The 26,324-nt window shown below is 43.1% G+C and overlaps 2 protein-coding genes across 2 annotated transcripts in view; one reads left to right on the forward strand and one right to left on the reverse strand.

The window, feature by feature from the left end:
• Window positions 1-26,324, forward strand: part of LOC133569897 (supervillin-like) — a gene marked incomplete at its 5' end in the record, with an annotated part of 172,032 nt that overhangs the window by 21,248 nt on the left and 124,460 nt on the right. The gene's annotated exons all lie outside the window — the stretch shown is intronic.
• LOC133569803 (supervillin-like) overlaps window positions 1-26,324 on the reverse strand; it is a 51,075-nt gene that overhangs the window by 12,291 nt on the left and 12,460 nt on the right. Inside the window, exons 4-12 of the mRNA XM_061922425.1 lie at window positions 23,168-23,231; window positions 22,987-23,102; window positions 22,314-22,923; window positions 20,963-21,046; window positions 16,060-16,692; window positions 13,938-13,972; window positions 10,516-10,580; window positions 8,562-8,695; window positions 3,248-3,503 (exon numbers count right to left, since the gene is read on the reverse strand). Of these exons, the coding sequence (XP_061778409.1) occupies window positions 3,248-3,503; window positions 8,562-8,695; window positions 10,516-10,580; window positions 13,938-13,972; window positions 16,060-16,692; window positions 20,963-21,046; window positions 22,314-22,923; window positions 22,987-23,102; window positions 23,168-23,231 (1,997 nt within the window). The remainder of the gene's footprint in view (window positions 1-3,247; window positions 3,504-8,561; window positions 8,696-10,515; window positions 10,581-13,937; window positions 13,973-16,059; window positions 16,693-20,962; window positions 21,047-22,313; window positions 22,924-22,986; window positions 23,103-23,167; window positions 23,232-26,324) is intronic.

The raw sequence follows: 26,324 nt of genomic DNA on the forward strand, positions 1-26,324 counted from the left end.
CGTTTGAAACCAGATGGAATAATCACAAGGCCTCCTTTAGAAACCAGACATTGCGGAATTCTACAGAACTCAGCAAGCACATTTGGAACCTTAAAGACAATAATGTTGAATATTCAATAACATGGCAAATTGTTGCATCCAGCACACCTTACAACAGTGGTAATAAAAGATGCAAACTGTTTATTATATATCATCCAGACCTGTCATCCCTCAACAAGCGCAGTGAAATCATATCAACATGCCGTCACAGACGGAAACACCTCCTAGGTAACACATGAGCGAATCACCACACCCTACGCCTGCCTGTACCTATATATTTTATATATATATATATACATATACATATATATATATATATATATATATATATATATATATATATATATATGTAGATGTGGGAAAAATCACAAGACTACTTCATCTCTACAGAAGTGTTTCATGAGGGGTTCCCTCAATCATCAGGAGATTTTAATGGAAGCATTCACATACAATGGTTTATATAGAGCACAGAGTGGGCGGGTACAGGCAGGCGTAGGGTGTGGTGATTGGCTCATGTGTTACCTAGGAGGTGTTTCCGTTTGTGGCGGCATGTTGAAATGATTTCACTGCGCTTGTTGAGGGATGACAGGTCTGGATGATATATAATAAACAGTTTCTCTTTTAAGCATAGGTTGCATCTTTTATTACCACTGTTGTAAGGTGTGCTGGATGCAAGAATTTGCCATGTTATTGAATATTCAACATTATTGTCTTTGAGGTTCCAAATGTGTTTGCTGAGTTCTGTAGAATTCTGCAAAGTCTGGTTTCTAAAGGAGGCGTTGTGATTATTCCATCTTGTTTTGAACGCTCCCTCGGTTAATCCTACGTACGTGTCGGATGTGTTAATGTCCTTGCGTGTTACCTTCGATAGGTAAACGACTGATGTTTGTAAGCACCCCCCGTTGAGAGGGCAATCGGGTTTTATGCGGCAGTTGCAGTCGTTCTGTCTAGGGGCAGACGGCCCTTTTGCAATTGCTTTATTGTGGTTTGAAATAATTAGTTTGATGTTATTCATACAGCTGTAGCTCAATTTAATGCTGTTCTTGTTGAATACTTTTCTTAGGGTGTTGCCTTTGGGGAAGTGTTTGTCGATCAGAGTGAGGAACTTGTGGCCAATATTAGTCGAGACGTTTTTGCTGTATGGAGGGTTGTACCAGATAATGTTGTTTCGTTTTCTGCTCTTTTTTGGTTGGTTTCCTGGGGTGGGTTCATAGGTGAGGGTGAAGTTGTATCCGCTTTCATCAAGTGCTTTCTAGTACGGGGGGGTTGCTTGGTCGAATTCAGCTTTGCTGGATGACAGCATCGATAGCCTTTTGTTGATTCCGGTAGGTATTCTTTTCGTGGTGGTGGGTGGGAAACATCAAAATCGATGTAGAAAAGGGGCAAATAAGAATCCTGATTCAGATACGAATATATTTTTTTTGCCCCTCTACCATAGAGAACCTGCTGGTCCTATCTGCTACCATGTAGAAGAGGAAGCTGCTCCTACCTGATACCATAAAATAAAGAAGCTGGTGCTACCTACTAGCATGTAGAAGATGTAGGTGGTGCTACCTACTAGCATGTAGAAGATGTAGGTGGTGCTACCTACTAGCATGTAGAAGATGTAGGTGGTGCTACCTACTAGCATGTAGAAGATGTAGGTTGTGCTACCTATTAGCATGTAGAAGATGTAGGTGGTGCTACCTACTAGCATGTAGAAGATGTAGGTGGTGCTACCTACTAGCATGTAGAAGGTGTAGGTGGTGCTACCTACCAGCATGTAAAAGATGTAGATGGTGCTACCTACCAGCATGTAGAAGATGTAGATGGTGCTACCTACTAGCATGTAGAAGATGTAGATGGTGCTACCTACTAGCATGTAGAAGATGTAGGTAGTGCTACCTACTAGCATGTAGAAGATGTAGGTGGTGCTACCTACTAGCATGTAGAAGATGTAGGTGTTGCTTCCTACTAGCATGTAGAAAATGTAGGTGGTGCTACCTACCAGCATGTAAAAGATGTAGATGGTGCTACCTACCAGCATGTAGAAGATGTAGATGGTGCTACCTACTAGCATGTAGAAGATGTAGGTGGTGCTACCTACTAGCATGTAGAAGATGTAGGTGGTGCTACCTACTAGCATGTAGAAGATGTAGGTGGTGCTACCTACTAGCATGTAGAAGATGTAGGTGGTGCTACCTACTAGCATGTAGAAGATGTAGGTGGTGCTACCTACTAGCATGTAGAAGATGTAGGTGGTGCTACCTACTAGCATGTAGAAGATGTAGGTGGTGCTACCTACTAGCATGTAGAAAATGTTGGTGGTGCTACCTACTAGCATGTAGAAGATGTAGGTGGTGCTATCTACTAGCATGTAGAAGATGTAGGTGGTGCTACCTACAAGCATGTAGAAGATGTAGGTGTTGCTTCCTACTAGCATGTAGAAAATGTAGGTGGTGCTACCTACCAGCATGTAAAAGATGTAGATGGTGTTACCTACTAGCATGTAGAAGATATAGGTGGTGCTACCTACTAGCATGTGGAAGATGTAGGTGGTGCTACCTACTAGCATGTAGAAGATGTAGGTGGTGCTTCCTACTAGCATGTAGAAGATGTAGGTGGTGCTACCTACTAGCATGTAGAAGATGTAGGTGGTGCTACCTACAAGCATGTAGAAGATGTAGGTGGTGCTACCTACTAGCATGTAGAAGATGTAAGTGGTGCTACCTACTAGCATGTAGAAGATGTAGATGGTGCTACCTACTAGCATGTAGAAGATGTAGATGGTGCTACCTACTAGCATGTAGAAGATGTAGATGGTGCTACCTACTAGCATGTAGAAGATGTAGATGGTGCTACCTACTAGCATGTAGAAGATGTAGGTGGTGCTACCTACTAGCATGTAGAAGATGTAGGTGGTGCTACCTACTAGCATGTAGAAGATGTAGGTGGTGCTACCTACTAGCATGTAGAAGATGTAGGTGGTGCTACCTACTAGCATGTAGAAGATGTAGATGGTGCTACCTACTAGCATGTAGAAGATGTAGGTGGTGCTACCTACTAGCATGTAGAAGATGGAGGTAGTGCTACCTACTAGCATGTAGAAGATGGAGGTGGTGCTACCTACTAGCATGTAGAAGATGTAGGTGGTGCTACCTACTAGCATGTAGAAGATGTAGGTGGTGCTACCTACTAGCATGTAGAAGATGTAGATGGTTCTACCTACCTGCTCCAGGTGTTTGAGAGTGATGGGTTGAGTCTGGTAGCGAGTGTTGTTCCTGCGCTGGCGAGTGTCGGGCCTGCTGCGAGTCACTCTGCTGGCGGGCTGAGCTAGTCGGTTGAACAGCGCCATCTTCTCCGCCAGGCTGAGAGTGCAGAGGTCGGCCTCCTCTTGGACTCCACCCCCCACCCTGGTCTCCGCCTCCTGGAGGTCTGGTGTGGGTTCCCGCGTGACGTTGTTGTGATGCGACGTCGCCTGCAGGCTGCAGTCGGTCACAAGCACAGCATCATACTTTGTGGCCATGCAGCTTGCAGTCCAAAACCGCCAAACTTCACAATCAGAGCAGTAAGAACTTGAAATGATGATCACTGATCATAATGATAGTCATTAGAAATATAAATTAGAACAACAATGACTATTAGAGCTGCACATAAAAGTTGATTCACATCACTTCCATTCTGAATCAATGGATCATTTTCATTTAACAAAAATCTTAATATATGTATGTTATTTTTGTTAAATGAAAATTAATTTAAAACAAAAAATGTTCAAGCCATATTCATGCAACAAGAGGAAGCTTTTTTTTAAACCTGGTTTGAAAAAGTTTCATGATAATTATTAGTTAATTATTCATTACTATTATACCAAATAATCTGATGCAATCCCCTTTATTTATTAACAAAAGTGTCTCCCGAGTGCTGCAAATACAAGGTTATGCAGAAGTGTGGAGTTAAACATGTGATGTGTGGAGTTAAACATGTGATGTGTGGAGTTAAACATGTGATGTGTGGAGTTAAACATGTGATGTGTGGAGTTAAACATGTGATGTGTGGAGTTAAACATGTGATGTGTGGAGTTAAACATGTGATGTGTGGAGTTAAACATGTGATGTGTGGAGTTAATCATGTGACGTGTGGAGTTAAACATGTGATGTGTGGAGTTAAACATGTGATGTGTGGAGTTAAACATGTGACGTGTGGAGTTAAACATGTGATGTGTGGAGTTAAACATGTGATGTGTGGAGTTAAACATGTGATGTGTGGAGTTAAACATGTGATGTGTGGAGTTAAACATGTGACGTGTGGAGTTACACATGTGATGTGTGGAGTTAATCATGTGATGTGTGGAGTTAAACATGTGATGTGTGGAGTTAAACATGTGATGTGTGGAGTTAAACATGTGATGTGTGGAGTTAAACATGTGACGTGTGGAGTTAAACATGTGATGTGTGGAGTTAAACATGTGATGTGTGGAGTTAAACATGTGATGTGTGGAGTTAAACATGTGATGTGTGGAGTTAAACATGTGATGTGTGGAGTTAACCATGTGATGTGTGGAGTTAAACATGTGATGTGTGGAGTTAAACATGTGACGTGTGGAGTTAAACATGTGATGTGTGGAGTTAAACATGTGATGTGTGGAGTTAAACATGTGATGTGTGGAGTTAATCATGTGATGTGTGGAGTTAAACATGTGATGTGTGGAGTTAAACATGTGATGTGTGGAGTTAAACATGTGATGTGTGGAGTTAAACATGTGATGTGTGGAGTTAAACATGTGATGTGTGGAGTTAAACATGTGACGTGTGGAGTTACACATGTGATGTGTGGAGTTAAACATGTGATGTGTGGAGTTAATCATGTGATGTGTGGAGTTAAACATGTGATGTGTGGAGTTAAACATGTGACGTGTGGAGTTACACATGTGATGTGCGGAGTTAAACATGTGATGTGCGGAGTTAAACATGTGATGTGCGGAGTTAAACATGTGATGTGTGGAGTTAAACATGTGATGTGTGGAGTTAAACATGTGATGTGTGGAGTTAAACATGTGATGTGTGGAGTTAAACATGTGATGTGTGGAGTTAAACATGTGATGTGTGGAGTTAAACATGTGATGTGTGGAGTTAAACATGTGACGTGTGGAGTTACACATGTGACGTGTGGAGTTACACATGTGATGTGTGGAGTTAATCATGTGACGCGTGGAGTTAAACATGTGACGTGTGGAGTTAAACATGTGACGTGTGGAGTTAAAGATGTGACGTGTGGAGTTAAACATGTGACGTGTGGAGTTAAACATGTGATGTGTGCAGTTAAACGTGTGATGTGTGGAGTTAAACGTGTGATGTGTGGAGTTAAACATGTGATGTGTGGAGTTAAACATGTGACGTGTGGGGTTAAACATGTGATGTGTGCAGTTAAACATGTGATGTGTGGAGTTAAACATGTGATGTGTGGAGTTAAACATGTGATGTGTGGAGTTAAACATGTGATGTGTGGAGTTAAACATGTGATGTGTGGGGTTAATCATGTGACGTGTGGGGTTAAACATGTGATGTGTGGAGTTAAACATGTGACGTGTGGAGTTAAACATGTGATGTGTGGAGTTAAACATGTGACGTGTGGAGTTAAACATGTGATGTGTGGAGTTAAACATGTGACGTGTGGAGTTAAACATGTGATGTGTGGAGTTAAACATGTGATGTGTGGAGTTAAACATGTGATGTGTGGAGTTAAACATGTGATGTGTGGAGTTAAACATGTGATGTGTGGAGTTAAACATGTGATGTGTGGAGTTAAACATGTGATGTGTGGAGTTAAACATGTGATGTGTGGAGTTAAACATGTGAGGTGTGGAGTTAAACATGTGAGGTGTGGAGTTAAACATGTGATGTGTGGAGTTAAACATGTGATGTGTGGAGTTAAACATGTGATGTGTGGAGTTAAACATGTGATGTGTGGAGTTAAACATGTGATGTGTGGAGTTAAACATGTGATGTGTGGAGTTAAACATGTGATGTGTGGAGTTAAACATGTGTGATGTGTGGAGTTAAACATGTGATGTGTGGAGTTAAACATGTGATGTGTGGAGTTAAACATGTGATGTGTGGAGTTAAACATGTGATGTGTGGAGTTAAACATGTGATGTGTGGAGTTAAACATGTGATGTGTGGAGTTAAACATGTGATGTGTGGAGTTAAACATGTGATGTGTGGAGTTAAACATGTGATGTGTGGGGTTAATCATGTGACGTGTGGGGTTAAACATGTGATGTGTGGAGTTAAACATGTGATGTGTGGAGTTAAACATGTGATGTGTGGAGTTAAACATGTGACGTGTGCAGTTAAACATGTGATGTGTGGAGTTAAACATGTGATGTGTGGAGTTAAACATGTGATGTGTGGAGTTAAACATGTGACGTGTGGAGTTAAACATGTGATGTGTGGAGTTAAACATGTGACGTGTGGAGTTAAACATGTGACGTGTGGAGTTAAACATGTGATGTGTGGAGTTAAACATGTGACGTGTGGAGTTAAACATGTGATGTGTGGAGTTAAACATGTGACGTGTGGAGTTAAACATGTGATGTGTGGAGTTAAACATGTGAGGTGTGGAGTTAAACATGTGAGGTGTGGAGTTAAACATGTGATGTGTGGAGTTAAACATGTGATGTGTGGAGTTAAACATGTGATGTGTGGAGTTAAACATGTGATGTGTGGAGTTAAACATGTGATGTGTGGAGTTAAACATGTGATGTGTGGAGTTAATCATGTGACGTGTGGAGTTAAACATGTGATGTGTGGAGTTAAACATGTGATGTGTGGAGTTAAACATGTGACGTGTGGAGTTAAACATGTGATGTGTGGAGTTAAACATGTGACGTGTGGAGTTAAACATGTGATGTGTGGAGTTAAACATGTGACGTGTGGAGTTAAACATGTGATGTGTGGAGTTAAACATGTGAGGTGTGGAGTTAAACATGTGAGGTGTGGAGTTAAACATGTGATGTGTGGAGTTAAACATGTGATGTGTGGAGTTAAACATGTGATGTGTGGAGTTAAACATGTGATGTGTGGAGTTAACCATGTGATGTGTGGAGTTAAACATGTGATGTGTGGAGTTAAACATGTGATGTGTGGAGTTAAACATGTGTGATGTGTGGAGTTAAACATGTGATGTGTGGAGTTAAACATGTGATGTGTGGAGTTAAACATGTGATGTGTGGAGTTAAACATGTGATGTGTGGAGTTAAACATGTGATGTGTGGAGTTAAACATGTGATGTGTGGAGTTAAACATGTGATGTGTGGAGTTAAACATGTGATGTGTGGAGTTAAACATGTGATGTGTGGAGTTAAACATGTGATGTGGGGAGTTAAACATGTGATGTGTGGAGTTAAACATGTGATGTGTGGAGTTAAACATGTGATGTGTGGAGTTAAACATGTGATGTGTGGAGTTAAACATGTGATGTGTGGAGTTAAACATGTGATGTGTGGAGTTAAACATGTGATGTGTGGAGTTAAACATGTGATGTGTGGAGTTAAACATGTGATGTGTGGAGTTAAACATGTGATGTGTGGGGTTAATCATGTGACGTGTGGGGTTAAACATGTGATGTGTGGAGTTAAACATGTGATGTGTGGAGTTAAACATGTGATGTGTGGAGTTAAACATGTGATGTGTGGAGTTAAACATGTGATGTGTGGAGTTAAACATGTGACGTGTGCAGTTAAACATGTGATGTGTGGAGTTAAACATGTGATGTGTGGAGTTAAACATGTGATGTGTGGAGTTAAACATGTGATGTGTGGAGTTAAACATGTGATGTGTGGAGTTAATCATGTGACGTGTGGAGTTAAACATGTGATGTGTGGAGTTAAACATGTGATGTGTGGAGTTAAACATTTGACGTGTGGAGTTAAACATGTGATGTGTGGAGTTAAACATGTGACGTGTGGAGTTAAACATGTGATGTGTGGAGTTAAACATGTGACGTGTGGAGTTAAACATGTGATGTGTGGAGTTAAACATGTGAGGTGTGGAGTTAAACATGTGAGGTGTGGAGTTAAACATGTGATGTGTGGAGTTAAACATGTGATGTGTGGAGTTAAACATGTGATGTGTGGAGTTAAACATGTGATGTGTGGAGTTAACCATGTGATGTGTGGAGTTAAACATGTGATGTGTGGAGTTAAACATGTGATGTGTGGAGTTAAACATGTGTGATGTGTGGAGTTAAACATGTGATGTGTGGAGTTAAACATGTGATGTGTGGAGTTAAACATGTGATGTGTGGAGTTAAACATGTGATGTGTGGAGTTAAACATGTGATGTGTGGAGTTAAACATGTGATGTGTGGAGTTAAACATGTGATGTGTGGAGTTAAACATGTGATGTGTGGAGTTAAACATGTGATGTGTGGAGTTAAACATGTGATGTGGGGAGTTAAACATGTGATGTGTGGAGTTAAACATGTGATGTGTGGAGTTAAACATGTGATGTGTGGAGTTAAACATGTGTGAAGGAGCGACTCACGTGGCAGCGATGACCACCTCCTCCGTGGTGACTGGTTGAGTTCTGGATCGGTCTTGAGTCCGTCTGAGCCGGCGTTCGACCGCAGTGTTCCTAGAGTGCGGCTTACTGACTCCAAGGAGGTTTTTCTCCAGCTCCTGGTGGAGAATGTTGACAAGGATGACAGGATGGTGCATGAAGGATGACGACAAGGATGAGAGGATGGTGCATGAAGAAGGATGACAAGGATGAGAGGATGGTGCATGAAGAAGGATGACAATGATGACAGGATGGTGCATGAAGAAGGACGACAAGGATGAGAGGATGGTGCATGAAGAAGGATGACAATGATGACAGGATGGTGCATGAAGGATGACGACAAGGATGAGAGGATGGTGCATGAAGAAGGATGACAAGGATGAGAGGATGGTGCATGAAGAAGGATGACAAGGATGAGAGGATGGTGCATGAAGAAGGATGACAATGATGACAGGATGGTGCATGAAGGATGACGACAAGGATGACAGGATGAAGAAGGATGACAAGGATGAGAGGATGGTGCATGAAGAAGGATGACAAGGATGAGAGGACGGTGCATGAAGAAGGATGACAATGATGACAGGATGGTGCATGAAGGATGACAAGGATGAGAGGATGGTGCATGAAGAAGGATGACAAGGATGAGAGGATGGTGCATGAAGAAGGATGACAAGGATGAGAGGATGGTGCATGAAGAAGGATGACAAGGATGAGAGGACGGTGCATGAAGAAGGATGACAATGATGACAGGATGGTGCATGAAGGATGACGACAAGGATGAGAGGATGGTGCATGAAGAAGGATGACAAGGATGAGAGGATGGTGCATGAAGAAGGTTGACAAGGATGAAAGGATGGTGCATGAAGAAGGATGACAATGATGACAGGATGGTGCATGAAGGATGACGACAAGGATGAGAGGATGGTGCATGAAGAAGGATGACAAGGATGAGAGGATGGTGCATGAAGAAGGATGACAAGGATGAGAGGATGGTGCATGAAGAAGGATGACAAGGATGAGAGGATGGTGCATGAAGAAGGACGACAAGGATGAGAGGATGGTGCATGAAGAAGGATGACAAGGATGAGAGGATGGTGCATGAAGAAGGATGACAAGGATGAGAGGATGGTGCATGAAGAAGGATGACAAGGATGAGAGGATGGTGCATGAAGAAGGATGACAAGGATGAGAGGATGGTGCATGAAGAAGGATGACAAGGATGAGAGGATGGTGCATGAAGAAGGATGACAAGGATGAGAGGATGGTGCATGAAGAAGGATGACAAGGATGAGAGGATGGTGCATGAAGAAGGACGACAAGGATGAGAGGATGGTGCATGAAGAAGGATGACAAGGATGAGAGGATGGTGCATGAAGAAGGATGACAAGGATGAGAGGATGGTGCATGAAGAAGGATGACAAGGATGAGAGGATGGTGCATGAAGAAGGATGACAAGGATGAGAGGATGGTGCATGAAGAAGGATGACAAGGATGAGAGGATGGTGCATGAAGAAGGACGACAAGGATGAGAGGATGGTGCATGAAGAAGGATGACAAGGATGAGAGGATGGTGCATGAAGAAGGATGACAAGGATGAGAGGATGGTGCATGAAGAAGGATGACAAGGATGAGAGGATGGTGCATGAAGAAGGACGACAAGGATGAGAGGATGGTGCATGAAGAAGGATGACAAGGATGAGAGGATGGTGCATGAAGAAGGATGACAAGGATGAGAGGATGGTGCATGAAGAAGGATGACAATGATGACAGGATGGTGCATGAATGATGACGACAAGGATGAGAGGATGGTGCATGAAGGATGACGACAAGGATGAGAGAGTAGAGAATTAAGTGTTGTTGTCTCAAGGTGAGAAAGGTGTGAACATGAACATTTGTGTGACAGGTGTGAAGGTCAGCTGTCAAAGGTCAAAGGTCTCACCCTAAAGAGCGAGCGCTTAGCAGCCACACTCAGTTTAGCTCGATCGTCCACTTTCTCCTCTTCAGCTGCAAGGACGACACAAGACTCTGGTCAGACTGCAGCACACACAACTACACCACCAGATGTACACAACTACACCACCAGATGTACACAACTACACCACCAGATGTACACAACTACACCACCAGATGTACACAACTACACCACCAGATGTACACAACTACACCACCAGATGTACACAACTACACCACCAGATGTACACAACTACACCACCAGATGTACACAACTACACCACCAGATGTACACAACTACACCGCCAGATGTACACAACTACACCACCACATGTACACAACTACACCACCACATGTACACAACTACACCACCAGATGTACACAACTACACCACCAGATGTACACAACTACACCACCACATGTACACAACTACACCACCAGATGTACACAACTACACCGCCAGATGTACACAACTACACCACCAGATGTACACAACTACACCGCCAGATGTACACAACTACACCACCAGATGTACACAACTACACCACCAGATGTACACAACTACACCAGCAGATGTACACAACTACACCGCCAGATGTACACAACTACACCACCAGATGTACACAACTACACCACCAGATGTACACAACTACACCGCCAGATGTACACAACTACACCAGCAGATGTACACAACTACACCAGCAGATGTACACAACTACACCAGCAGATGTACACAACTACACCACCAGATGTACACAACTACACCACCAGATGTACACAACTACACCACCAGATGTACACAACTACACCAGCAGATGTACACAACTACACCACCAGATGTACACAACTACACCACCAGATGTACACAACTACACCACCAGATGTACACAACTACACCACCAGATGTACACAACTACACCACCAGATGTACACAACTACACCACCAGATGTAAACAACTACACCACCAGATGTAAACAACTACACCACCAGATGTACACAACTACATCACCAGATGTACACAACTACACCACCAGATGTACACAACTACATCACCAGATGTACACAACTACACCACCAGATGTACACAACTACACCACCAGATGTACACAACTACACCAGCAGATGTACACAACTACACCGCCAGATGTACACAACTACACCACCAGATGTACACAACTACACCACCAGATGTACACAACTACACCGCCAGATGTACACAACTACACCAGCAGATGTACACAACTACACCAGCAGATGTACACAACTACACCAGCAGATGTACACAACTACACCACCAGATGTACACAACTACACCACCAGATGTACACAACTACACCACCAGATGTACACAACTACACCAGCAGATGTACACAACTACACCACCAGATGTACACAACTACACCACCAGATGTACACAACTACACCACCAGATGTACACAACTACACCACCAGATGTACACAACTACACCACCAGATGTACACAACTACACCACCAGATGTAAACAACTACACCACCAGATGTAAACAACTACACCACCAGATGTACACAACTACATCACCAGATGTACACAACTACACCACCAGATGTACACAACTACATCACCACTCAACAACTGCTGTACACAACTTACTCTACTTAGCAGCTGTACAAAACAACAACAACACTGATTAGGTGTACACAACTTACTACACACACATATTTACATATATACACATACATATACACATATATATATATATATATATATGTATATATATATGTATATATATATACAAACCCTGTTTCCATATGAGTTGGGAAATTGTGTTAGATGTAAATATAAACGGAATACAATGATTTGCTGCTACATCTGTAAGTGCAAGTTAAAGCTCTACTGTGCAAAGCGAAAGCCATTTATCAACAACATCCAGAAACGCCGCCGGCTTCTCTGGGCCAGAGATCATCTAAGATGGACTGATGCAAAGTGGAAAAGTGTTCTGTGGTCTGACGAGTCCACATTTCAAATTGTTTTTGGAAATATTCGACATTGTGTCATCCGGACCAAAGGAAGCGAACCAAGCACATTTGGAACCTCAAAGACAATAATGTTGAATATTCAATAACACGCCAAATTCTTGCATCCAGCACACCTTACAACAGTGGTAATAAAAGATGCAACCTATGCTTAAAAGAGAAACTGTTTATTATATATCGTCCAGACCTGTCATCCCTCAACAAGCGCAGTGAAATCCTATCAACATGCCGTCACAGACAGAAACACCTCCTAGGTAACACATGAGCCAATCACCACGCCCTACGCCTGCTTGTACCCACCCACTCTGTGCTCTATATAAACCATTGTATGTGAATGCTTCCATTAAAATCTCCTGATGATTGAGGGAACCCCTCATGAAACACTTCTGTAGAGATGAAGTAGTCTTGTAATTTTTCCCACACACACACACACACACACACATATATATATATACATATATACATATATATACATACATATATATATACACATATATACACATATATATACATTTATATACATATATAGATAGATGTATAGATATATATATGATAAATAGATATACACACACACACACACACACACACACACTCACACACACACACACACACGTGGAGTTATGCACTTAACAAAATAGGTGAAAACATGTTTTATATTGTAGTTTCTTCAAAATAGCCACCCTTTGCTATGATTACTTCTTTGCACACTCTTGGCATTCTCTTCATGTGCTTCGAGCACACCTGTGAAAACTATTTCAGGTGACTACCTCTTAAGCTCCTAAATACTTTTATAATAGTTATTTTATATGCCTTTAAAAACTTTCATTATAATATGAATTGAACATCATTTTTTAAGCTTATAACATGATTATTAACATGATGTCCTTTTAAAGTAAATTACAAACAATGTGGTGTCCATTTAAAGCTTTTCATTATTAAGTGCATATTCTTTTAAAACTTACAAAAATGTATAGTCCTTCAAAGTCTATTATAAATATTAAATGTATATTCTTTTAACATTTATTATTGTAGTTATTTGTATATGCCTTCAAAACATCATACTATTATTTAATGTAATGTGTAATATATATTCTTTGATTTTATTATTGTGACTAGCATTACTTTGACCCTGAGTTATTATTGCCATGCAGTGTACGTCCAGTAGATGAAAATATGTCATTTCAAATGTAGAATGTTGCAACATAATACTGCATCAGAATATCACCACACTTCACATATCACCAGATTATCATTGCCAATATCACTATTGCCTTTTTCAGTATGCCACTGTTGGCGGAAAAAGTTTGGACAGTATTTGGAACGCTCCAAGTATTGTTTTCTTTGTCATTAGAACTTTTATTTTGGAGAGTCAAGGATACGGAAACAAAGATTTTACCTTCATTGGAAGCAAAGGTGGAGCTCACACACGACCTTGAAAAAATGCAGAGAGAAGACAAACATGAGTGTGAGGAAGAAGGAGTGACATCACACTCGGTGTGTTACAGGAAGTAGATAGTCGAAGTGTGTTACAGAATGTTACAGGAAGTAAACTGTCGAGGTGTGTTACAGAATGTTACAGGAAGTCAACTGTCGAGGTGTGTTATAGAATGTTACAGGAAGTAAACTGTCGAGGTGTGTTATAGAATGTTACAGGAAGTAGACAGTCGAGGTGTGTTACAGAATGTTACAGGCAGTAGACAGTCGAGGTGTGTTACAGAATGTTACCTGAGGTAGACAGTCATGGTGAGTTACAGAATGTTACAGGAAGTAGACAGTCATGGTGTGTTACAGAATGTTACAGGCAGTAGACAGTCGAGGTGTGTTACAGAATGTTACAGGAAGTAGACAGTCATGGTGAGTTACAGAATGTTACAGGAAGTAGACAGTCATGGTGTGTTACAGAATGTTACAGGCAGTAGACAGTCGAGGTGTGTTACAGAATGCTACCTGAGGTAGACAGTCATGGTGAGTTACAGAATGTTACAGGAAGTAGACAGTCATGGTGTGTTACAGAATGTTACAGGAAGTAGACAGTCAAGGTGTGTTACAAAATGTTACAGGAGGTAGACAGTCATGGTGTGTTACAGAATGTTACAGGAAGTAGACACATCATGGTGTGTTACAGAATGTTACAGGAAGTAGACAGTCAAGGTGTGTTACAGAATGTTACAGGAAGTAGACAGTCATGGTGTGTTACAGAATGTTACAGGCAGTAGACAGTCGAGGTGTGTTACAGAATGCTACCTGAGGTAGACAGTCATGGTGAGTTACAGAATGTTACAGGAAGTAGACAGTCATGGTGTGTTACAGAATGTTACAGGAAGTAGACAGTCAAGGTGTGTTACAAAATGTTACAGGAGGTAGACAGTCATGGTGTGTTACAGAATGTTACAGGAAGTAGACACATCATGGTGTGTTACAGAATGTTACAGGAAGTAGACAGTCAAGGTGTGTTACAGAATGTTACAGGTGGTAGACAGTCAAGGTGTGTTACAGAATGTTACAGGAAGTAGACAGTCAAGGTGTGTTGCAGAATGTTATAGGAAGTAGACAGTCAAGGTGTGTTACAGATTGCTACAGGAGGTAGACAGTCAAGGTATGTTGCAGAATGTTACAGGAAGAAGACAGTCAAGGTATGTTGCAGAATGTTACAGGAAGTAGACAAGGTGTGTTACAGAATGTTACTGGAAGTAGACAGTCAAGGTGTGTTACAGAATGTTCCAGGTGGTAGTCTGTCACATGACCACACTACAACATCAATCATACTCGCTTATGTTGCTAGTGTTGTTAATGCCACTCATGTTGTTAATGTTGCCAAAGTGATTAATGTTGCTAGTGTTGTTAATGGCATTCATGTTGCTCACGTTGCCAAAGTTGCTCACATTGCTAATGAGGCTCATATTGCTCACGTTGCTAAAGTGATTGATGTTGCTCATGTTGCCAAAGTTGCTCACGTTGCTAAAGTGATTCATGTTGCCAATGATGCTCATATTGCTCACGTTGCTAATGTAGCTCACGTTGCTAATGTGGCTCAAGCTGAAGTTACTCATGTTGCTATAGTTGTTAATGGCACTCACATAGCAAATGTGCTCACATTGCTAATGTGGCTGATGTTGCTAATGTTATTGTTGCTCAGATTGCTTAAATTGCTCATGTTGCTTAAGTTGCTAATGTTACTTAAGTTACTCATGTAGTTAGTGGTGATTTTGTTGTTAAAGTTACTCTTGTTGCCAGAGTTGCTCATGTTGCTTTTGTTGCTAAAGTTGCTCTTGTTGTTAATGAACAAGCTAAGCTAACATTAATGAACAAGCTAAGCTAACAGTAACGAACAAGCTAAGCTAACATTAATGAACAAGCAAAGCTAACATTAACGAACAAGCTAAGCTAACATTAACGAACAAGCTAAGCTAACATTAACGAACAAGCTAAGCCAAGGTTAGAGACAAGCTAAGCTAAGGTTAGCGACGGAGCAGGTGTTAGCTAAAGATGATGTTAGCATGCTAGCATGCTGCACCTACAGCTCAGCTCTGCGTGTGCTGGGAGGTGTGCAGGTTTTCTTCAAGTAGGAATGTCTGAGCTGGGCCACAGACACCATTCGGTCCTGGGGCATCTCTTCCTTATTTTGCTGCAGCCGCCGGGGCTCCCCAAAGGGCGCACAGCCGCCTTCCTCCCCTGCGGCGCTGGTGTTGGCCGCGTGGTCCGTGGCGCCCCCCGCTGACGGCACCGTTCCAGGCTGGACGTGACCGGCAGAGGTTTGATGGACGCGGTCCTCGGTCTCTCTGCTCCTCACGTCTTCTGTGGGCTTGGAGAGCTTGGGCGTTTCCCTTCTGGTTCTTCTTCCGGGGTCTTCCCCACCCAGCCGGAGGAGCCCGGAGGTCCCGGTCTCGTCATCCCCCCGTCCTCCACAGGGGTCCTCGGTGCTCTTCTCCCTGCGACGGACCTCCGAGGGCAGCACCGCCCTCCTGCTCCTCAGTAGACCTTGTGTCCGGACACCACCCAGGTCTTCGTCCAGGTCACTGGAGGCCATGGACAGGTAAGCAAGATCTGGACCTCCTGGTGGAGGAACCAGTCTGCGGGACACAGGACCTTCCACCACGTCCGCGCTCCTGTAGCGACGTTCTTCCTTCGCAAGCTTCTCCCTAACTCGGACTCTTCAGGGAGACAAAAGTCCGGTTAATACTTCAGGAACTGCGCCTAGTTTTTGTCTCATTCCTCACTTGAAGGACCCGATAAGACCTGACGAGTGGGGCAGAAATACAACCTAACCGTGTACAATTCTACGACTTCAAAAACATGACGTCATGTTTTTGAAGACAAAAACCTTTGATACTCAAGAAAACATCAAAGAACTCCCACATGTACTTACTTTTTATTTAAATGAGCTGAAGGCAGACGGTGATCCAGATCACCCCCAAAATCTAATACAATGTTAAAGACAAGCTAAGATAACGTTAACGAACAAGCTAAACCACTGTTAGAGACAAGTTATGCCGAGGTCCACGGGGTTATATCGAGATCCCCTGGATTATATCGAGGTCCACGGGGTTATGCCGAGGTCCATGCGATTATGCCGAGGTCCATGCGATTATGCCGAGGTACGAGGGGTTATATCGAGGTCCACGGGGTTATGCCGAGGTCCACGAGGTTATGCCCAGATACACTGGGTTATACCGAGGTCCACGCAATTATCCCGAGGCCAACGGGGTTACACCGAGGTCCACGGGGTTTTACAGATGTCCACGCAATTATCCTGATGCACCTGGGGTTACACCGAGGTCCACACGGTTATACCGCGGTCCACGGGGTTATGCCGAGGTCCACGGGGTTATGCCGAGGTCCATGCGATTATCCCAAGGTACGAGGGGTTATATCGAGGTCCACGGGGTTATGCCCAGATACACTGGTTTATACTGAGGTCCATGGGGTTATACCGAGGTCCACGGGGTTATTCCAAGGTCCACGCAATTATCCCAAGGCCCACGGGGTTACACCGAGGTCCACGGGGTTTTACAGACGTCCATGCAATTATCCTGATGCATATGGGGTTACACCGAGGTCCACAGGGTTATATCGAGGTCCACACGGTTATACCGAGGTCCACGGGACTATGCCGAGGTCCACGGGGTTATGCAGACGTCCATGCGATTATCCCGAGGTACGAGGGGTTATATCGAGGTCCACGGGGTTATGCCGAGGTCCATGCAATTATCCCGAAGTCCATGGGGTTAAACAGAGGTCCACGGGGTTACAACGAGGTCCACGCGATTATACCGAGGCCCACGGGATTACGCCGAGGTTATGTTGAGGTCCACGGAGTTATACCGAGGTCCACACGATTATCCGGAGGTCTACGGGGTTATGCCGAAGTACGAGGGGTTATATCGAGGCCCACGTGATTATCCCCGAGGTCCACGCGATTATCCCTGAGGTCCAGGGGGTTATACCAAGGTCCACGCAATTATCTTGAGGCACACGGGGTTACACTGAGGTCCACGGGATTATGCCGAGGTCCACAGGGTTACACCAAAATACACGGTGTTACACCGAGGTAAAGGAGTCACACTGGTATGAACATGACAATAAAGGAGTGTCACACTGGTATGAACATGACAATAAAGGAGTGTCACACTGGTATGAACATGAAGATAAAGGAGTGTCACACTGGTATGAACATGACTATAAAGGAGTGTCACACTGGTATGAACATGACTATAAAGGAGTGTCACACTGGTATGAACATGACAATAAAGGAGTGTCACACTGGTATGAACATGAAGATAAAGGAGTGTCACACTGGTATGAACATGACTATAAAGGAGTGTCACACTGGTATGAACATGACTATAAAGGAGTGTCACACTGGTATGAACATGACAATAAAGGAGTGTCACACTGGTATGAACATGACAATAAAGGAGTGTCACACTGGTATGAACATGACTATAAAGGAGTGTCACACTGGTATGAACATGACTATAAAGGAGTGTCACACTGGTATGAACATGACTATAAAGGAGTGTCACACTGGTACGAACATGACAATAAAGGAGTGTCACACTGGTATGAACATGAAGATAAAGGAGTGTCACACTGGTATGAACATGAAGATAAAGGAGTGTCACACTGGTATGAACATGACTATAAAGGAGTGTCACACTGGTACGAACATGACAATAAAGGAGTGTCACACTGGTATGAACATGAAGATAAAGGAGTGTCACACTGGTATGAACATGACTATAAAGGAGTGTCACACTGGTATGAACATGACTATAAAGGAGTGTCACACTGGTATGAACATGACTATAAAGGAGTGTCACACTGGTACGAACATGACAATAAAGGAGTGTCACACTGGTATGAACATGAAGATGAAGGAGTGTCACACTGGTATGAACATGAAGATAAAGGAGTGTCACACTGGTATGAACATGAAGATAAAGGAGTGTCACACTGGTATGAACATGACTATAAAGGAGTGTCACACTGGTACGAACATGAAGATAAAGGAGTGTCACACTGGTATGAACATGAAGATAAAGGAGTGTCACACTGGTATGAACATGACTATAAAGGAGTGTCACACTGGTACGAACATGACAATAAAGGAGTGTCACACTGGTATGAACATGAAGATAAAGGAGTGTCACACTGGTATGAACATGACTATAAAGGAGTGTCACACTGGTATGAACATGACTATAAAGGAGTGTCACACTGGTATGAACATGAAGATAAAGGAGTGTCACACTGGTATGAACATGAAGATAAAGGAGTGTCACACTGGTATGAACATGAAGATAAAGGAGTGTCACACTGGTATGAACATGACTATAAAGGAGTGTCACACTGGTACGAACATGACAATAAAGGAGTGTCACACTGGTATGAACATGAAGATAAAGGAGTGTCACACTGGTATGAACATGACAATAAAGGAGTGTCACACTGGTATGAACATGACTATAAAGGAGTGTCACACTGGTATGAACATGACAATAAAGGAGTGTCACACTGGTATGAACATGACTATAAAGGAGTGTCACACTGGTATGAACATGACTATAAAGGAGTGTCACACTGGTATGAACATGAAGATAAAGGAGTGTCACACTGGTATGAACATGACTATAAAGGAGTGTCACACTGGTATGAACATGACTATAAAGGAGTGTCACACTGGTATGAACATGAAGATAATGGAGTGTCACACTGGTATGAACATGAAGATAAAGGAGTGTCACACTGGTATGAACATGACAATAAAGGAGTGTCACACTGGTATGAACATGACAATAAAGGAGTGTCACACTGGTATGAACATGACAATAAAGGAGTGTCACACTGGTATGAACATGAAGATGAAGGAGTGTCACACTGGTATGAACATGACTATAAAGGAGTGTCACACTGGTATGAACATGACGATAAAGGAGTGTCACACTGGTATGAACATGAAGATAAAGGAGTGTCACACTGGTATGAACATGACTATAAAGGAGTGTCACACTGGTATGAACATGAAGATAAAGGAGTGTCACACTGGTATGAACATGACTATAAAGGAGTGTCACACTGGTATGAACATGAAGATAAAGGAGTGTCACACTGGTATGAACATGAAGATAAAGGAGTGTCACACTGGTATGAACATGACAATAAAGGAGTGTCACACTGGTATGAACATGAAGATGAAGGAGTGTCACACTGGTATGAACATGACTATAAAGGAGTGTCACACTGGTATGAACATGACGATAAAGGAGTGTCACACTGGTATGAACATGAAGATAAAGGAGTGTCACACTGGTATGAACATGACTATAAAGGAGTGTCACACTGGTATGAACATGACTATAAAGGAGTGTCACACTGGTATGAACATGACTATAAAGGAGTGTCACACTGGTATGAACATGACTATAAAGGAGTGTCACACTGGTATGAACATGACGATAAAGGAGTGTCACACTGGTATGAACATGAAGATAAAGGAGTGTCACACTGGTATGAACATGAAGATAAAGGAGTGTCACACTGGTATGAACATGACGATAAAGGAGTGTCACACTGGTATGAACATGAAGATAAAGGAGTGTCACACTGGTATGAACATGACTATAAAGGAGTGTCACACTGGTATGAACATGACTATAAAGGAGTGTCACACTGGTATGAACATGACAATAAAGGAGTGTCACACTGGTATGAACATGACAATAAAGGAGTGTCACACTGGTATGAACATGACAATAAAGGAGTGTCACACTGGTATGAACATGACTATAAAGGAGTGTCACACTGGTATGAACATGACTATAAAGGAGTGTCACACTGGTATGAACATGAAGATAAAGGAGTGTCACACCGAAAAGAAAGAATCAGGAGAGTGAGGATGTCACACGCCCAGCTCGGGTGTACCTGGATGGCCAGTTGATTAGGGAGTGGGTGTCGCCCTCTGCATCGGTCTGAAGGAACCAATCAGAGCACAGCTGTGTCCTTGTACTGGATCAGTGGAGGGAGAACCAATATTGTGCTCAGTTCACACTCAGAGCTTTTCTACCAGCACACCCGTCTTTCATCTCTCAGGACATGCATTCCAGCCTCCTTTTACAAACTTTCATCTCTCAGGACATTCAGTGTGACCTCCTTTTACAAACTTTGAATCAATCATGTGTGGAATGTGAGTGTTGGGGAGGAGATCAGTGATTGGCTGAGAGACAAGGGGGCGGAGATATCCCCTTTCACAATAAAAGAGATCAACATTTGAAATATTTATACATGTTTGTCCACACTTTTATGCTCCAGGCACAATATTTTTTACGTAAATGTTGATTTCTGTAGTAAAACCTACGTTTTCTTATTATCAATTAAAACATGATGAAAGGAACAACAGTCCCTTTAATTGATATCTTTATCGAAAAAAATCTCACCTGATTTAAATTAGCCCTTTTTTTTGTCTTTTTGAATTTTGTATTTTATCCTATTGTTTATTATGACTATTTTTTACACTACATTTGCATTTGCTTTAATTTCCTTTCCTTGACATGTTTATTTCAAGTCATATTTGCTCAACCTGATGTGGAAAGTTGTTGAATATGTTGAAAGTGCTTTGACTTTTATGTACATTGTGGATAGAAGTTTGTTGTTCGATAAAATGTTTTATTAATTAATTTAAAAAAAATTATGGAAAAAAAAGAAGAACATTAATCCTGAACAGCAGACTGAAGACCTTCTGGCCTCTGAATCTCAGAACTGCAACATCTTTTGAGACTTTTAAATCTAAGATGGACATCTTTATTTTTGCACTTTTTGACTATTTTTTGCCTTTTTAACTGTTTTATTTACAGATTGTTCTGTACTTATTGTGATATTATTGTTATTAGCTTGAACCTTTCAGTTTTAATGTGTACAGTCCTCTGGGGATGTTTAAAAACAACTCACTAACCTTGAAGCACAGCAAGTTTTAATTGTGATGAGAACTGACTTTTCTGGACTTATTTCATGTTCAGCGGCGCCTCTTCCAAAAACAAAAACAAACACACACACACACACACACACACACACACACACACACACACACACACACACACACACACACACACACACACACACAGACGTAGAACATTTGGCGGGGCCGCATTGAAAATGTCAATGGGCTCCGCGGGGCCTGTTTTGCCCAGGTGTTTTGTCACAGGTTGTGGCAAGTAAGTGGAGAGGTCTTGGTCAGATCTACATTGGGTGGTTTTGAGAGGAAAACAAGAGGACTCACCCTTGTCTGCTGAGTCCGTGATGCTCCTGGCAGACGACGCCGGGCGAGCTCAGAGACCGGGGTCCACTCGACTCGGGCGAGCCGGGCGGCACGGCTGCGGCGGCGTGCTCCTTGGCAGGCCGCGAGGACACGTCCATGTAGGGCGGCTGAGGGACTGCTCCTCTGCGTCGGTTCTCCAGGTTCAAGACTCGCTCCCTCTCTGAGGACGAGTCCACTCTGGTCCGGGGGGTATGGTAGGTGGGGTCAGAGGGGCTGTGGTGGGCTCTGCTCACCACTCCACCTCCTTCTTCCCGGTCAAACTCCTCTTTCCTGCGCCTCTCTGACCCCTCGGACTCGTGGCGAGTGGTACTGCAGCGGGCCGGGTAGTCCACGTCCGGCTCCAGGTCCAAGGAGATGCCGTAGCGCTCAGCCAGTTGCCGACGGCGCTCCGCCTTGTAGCGAGCGATGCGTTCAGCTTTGGACTCTAACTCGGGAGCTTTGGCGGGAGAGGAAGTGAGGACGTGATCCAAGGGACCAGCGACCTTGGCATCAGACCTGCATTGTACTCCGGACTGTCGCTCCGGCATTTCTGGGCGTTCAAATCCCGCAGTGTGGCACCTTTGCAGCGGGCCTTGAAGTGAAGGTAGACCAGTCAACGGGTGGCAGAGAAAAGACGTGATTGACGGCGTCTCACCAACACGAGGATCACAAGGGTCTGACGCTCTGGTGTACCGCGGTGTGTCCTCTTCCAGGACTCTGTTGGCCACCTGGTCCTCCACGCCCTCCAGTCGCCGAGCCATACGCTCCTTCCTGAGCACACGGTCAACACCATGACGTCACCGCTACCAGTAACACCGTGGCCTTGGTCTTCCTACCTTTTCATTTCCCAGTCACTGCTGCTCCCGGTCACACCTTCAAAGCGTTTCCTCAACTCTGAAACTAAACACAGGGTGGGAAACTGTTTCAGAATACAACTTGCAACTGAATGTCCAGGGTGAGTGGAGTGTGTTGGAACGCTTACAATTGTATTTTGTCATTGGGAGAAAATGACCAGGAATTATGGAAGTAAGAAAGAGTTTCCATGCAAGGTACAACATTTTCTGTGTTCAACATGCACAACAAAAGTCTGATGTCCAGCCATCCAAATGACGAGAGTCAGTCATACTTGCCAACCCTCACAGATTACCCGGGAGACTCCCCAAATTCAGCGCCTCTCCCGAAAACCTCCCGGGACAAATTTTCTCCCAAAAATCTCCCGAAATTCCGGCGGAGCTGGAGGCCACGCCCCCTCCAGCTCCACGTGGACCCGAGTGACGTGTCGACAGCCTGTTTTCACGTCCGCTTTCCCACAATATAAACAATATGACGTTATAACTGTAGAATGATCGAGAGCGAGTTCTTGGTTTCTTATGTGGGTTTATTGTTAGGCAGTTTCATTAACAACACACAACAACAGCAGTCACGTTTTCGTCTACAGTAAAGCAGTTTGTCTGCCGTAAACAGCAATGTTGTGACACTCTTAAACAAGACAATACTGCCATCTACTGTTCATGCATATGTGACAATAATATATACGGCTTTTAGAGCAGTAGTTCTTAACCTTTTTTCAGTGATTTAACCCCTGTGAATTTTTTTTTTATTCAACTACCCCCTAATCAAAGCAATGCATTTTTGGTTGAAAAAAAGAGATGAAGTAAAATACAGGAGTTTCTGATTTATTCAATTGTATAACAGTGCAAAATATCGCTCACTTGTAGTGGTCTTTCTTGAACTATTTGGAAAAAAAGATATAAAAATAACTAAAAACTTGTTGAAAAATAAACAATTGATTCAATTATAAATAAAGATTTCTACACATACTGCCATCAGGTGGCGACTTGTCCAGGGTGTACACCTCCTTCCGCCCGATTGTAACTGAGATAGGCACCAGCGCCCCCCGCGTCCCCAAAGGGAATAAGGGGTAGAAATGGATGGATTGGATAGCTGTAAATATACTCCTCCCTCCGCTCTTTACCACGCCCCCAACAACACCCCTCCCCCAACCACGCCCTCCAGCCCCTGAAATCGGAGGTCTCAAGGTTGGCAAGTAGGGAGTCACTAATCACTTGGCCCGATGTATCAAATCAAGCACTTAGGCATGGAGACTGTTTCTACAAACATTTGTGAAAGAATGGGCCGCTCTCAGTGATTTCCAGCGTGGAACTGTCACAGGATGCCACCTGTGCAACAAATCCAGTCCTGAAATGTCCTCCCTCCTAAATATCCCAAAGTCAACTTTATGATAAGAAAAGTGAAGAGTTTGGGAACAACAGCAACTCAGCCAGCAAGTGGTAGGCCAGGTAAAGTGACAGAGAGGTCAGCATAGTGCAAAGACTTTCTGCACACTCACTTGCTACACAGCTCCAAACTTCATGTCACCTTCCAATTAGCCCACGTACAGGACGCAGAGAGCTGCACGGAATGGCTTTCCATGGCCGAGCAGCTGCATCCAAGCCATACATCACCGAGTCCAATGCAAAGCGTGGGATGCAGTGGTGTAAAGGACATCACCACTGGACTCTAGAGCAGTGGAGAAACCTTCCCTGGACTGATGAGTCACACTTTTCCATCTGGCAATCTGACGGACCAGTCTGGGTTTGGAGGTTGCCAGGAGAACGCTACATTTCCAACTGCATTGTGTAGAGTGTGAAATTTGGTGGAGGAGGAATTATGGTGTGTGGTTGTTTTTCAGGAGTTGGGCTTGGCCCCTAAATTCCAGTCAAAGGAACTTTGAATGCTCCAGGATACCAAAAAGTTTTGGACAATTCCATGTGGGAACAGTTTGGAGCGGGCCCTTTCCTCTTCCAACATGACTGTGCACCAGTGCACAAAGCAAGGTCCATAAAGACATGGATGACAAGAGTCTGGTGGGGATGAACTTGACTGGCCTGCACAGAGTCCTGACCTGAACCCGCTAGAACACCTTTGGGGTGAATTAGAACTGAGACTGAGAGCCAGGCCTTCAGTGTGTGACCTCACCAATGCACTTTTGGAAGAATGGTGGGAAATTGCTATAAAGACACTCTGCAACCTTGTGGACAGCCTTCCCAGAAGAGTTGAAGCTGTAATAGCTGCAAAAAGTCATATTGGACCCTATGAGTTAGGACTGGGATGACACTTGTACTTCATATGTGAGTCAAGGCAGGTGGACGAATACTTTTGGCAACATGGTGTGGGTGGAGGCTTGAAAGGATCTTAATCAGGTAAAAAAAAAAAAGTTGGGCATAGTTGTAATACCGTATTTCCTTGAATTGCTGCCGGGGCGCTAATTAATTTTAAACCTCTTCTCACTCCGGCACTTACCAAAGGCCTGCGGTAAATTTAGGCCTGCGCTTATAAATTTGAGTGTGATGTAAGGATACCATCATGAAAAGCAGATTTAATTAAAAAAACATTATTATGGTCTTACCTTTACTTATAAATGAAGTCCATGTGCAGCTCCTTCTGATCAAAAGCATCCATAACTTGTTTATAGAAGTCTTCCTTATCTTTCTTCAGTTTTAAAAGTCTCTCTGTCTCGATGGAGATCTTCCTTTATTACCTCCTGCTTCCATTGAAAGTCCAGTTTAGAAAAGTGTTTTATTTTAGATATGTAATCCTCCATGTTAAAAGTGCAAGCGAGAGGAAAAAATAAACGATTGTTGTCACTTCTTCTGCAGCCGAGTAGTCGCAAGAAGGATCACTAGCGCCCTCTACCACCAGGAGGCGGGAGTCATTTAATGACTCATATTTGACACACGCAGCTACGGTATGTTAATAAAACATAGCTGCTTACTGTTCTTTTTAGCATATTCAATAGCTTGGACCTTAAATCCTACTGAATAGCTCTTAATCTTCTTCCCTTTATGCCATTTCAAATGATTGAAATCAGCCTCCTCCATTTTGAAAATGATGACAGGTGAAGTGTCACTCGTGACGTGACGAGTTTGACCCTGTGGAAATTCTAGACATGCGCTAATAAAAATAATATTTTACGAAATGAGTTTGACCCAA

This window comes from Nerophis ophidion, linkage group LG15, assembly GCF_033978795.1.
Source record: "Nerophis ophidion isolate RoL-2023_Sa linkage group LG15, RoL_Noph_v1.0, whole genome shotgun sequence".
NCBI lineage: Eukaryota > Metazoa > Chordata > Actinopteri > Syngnathiformes > Syngnathidae > Nerophis > Nerophis ophidion.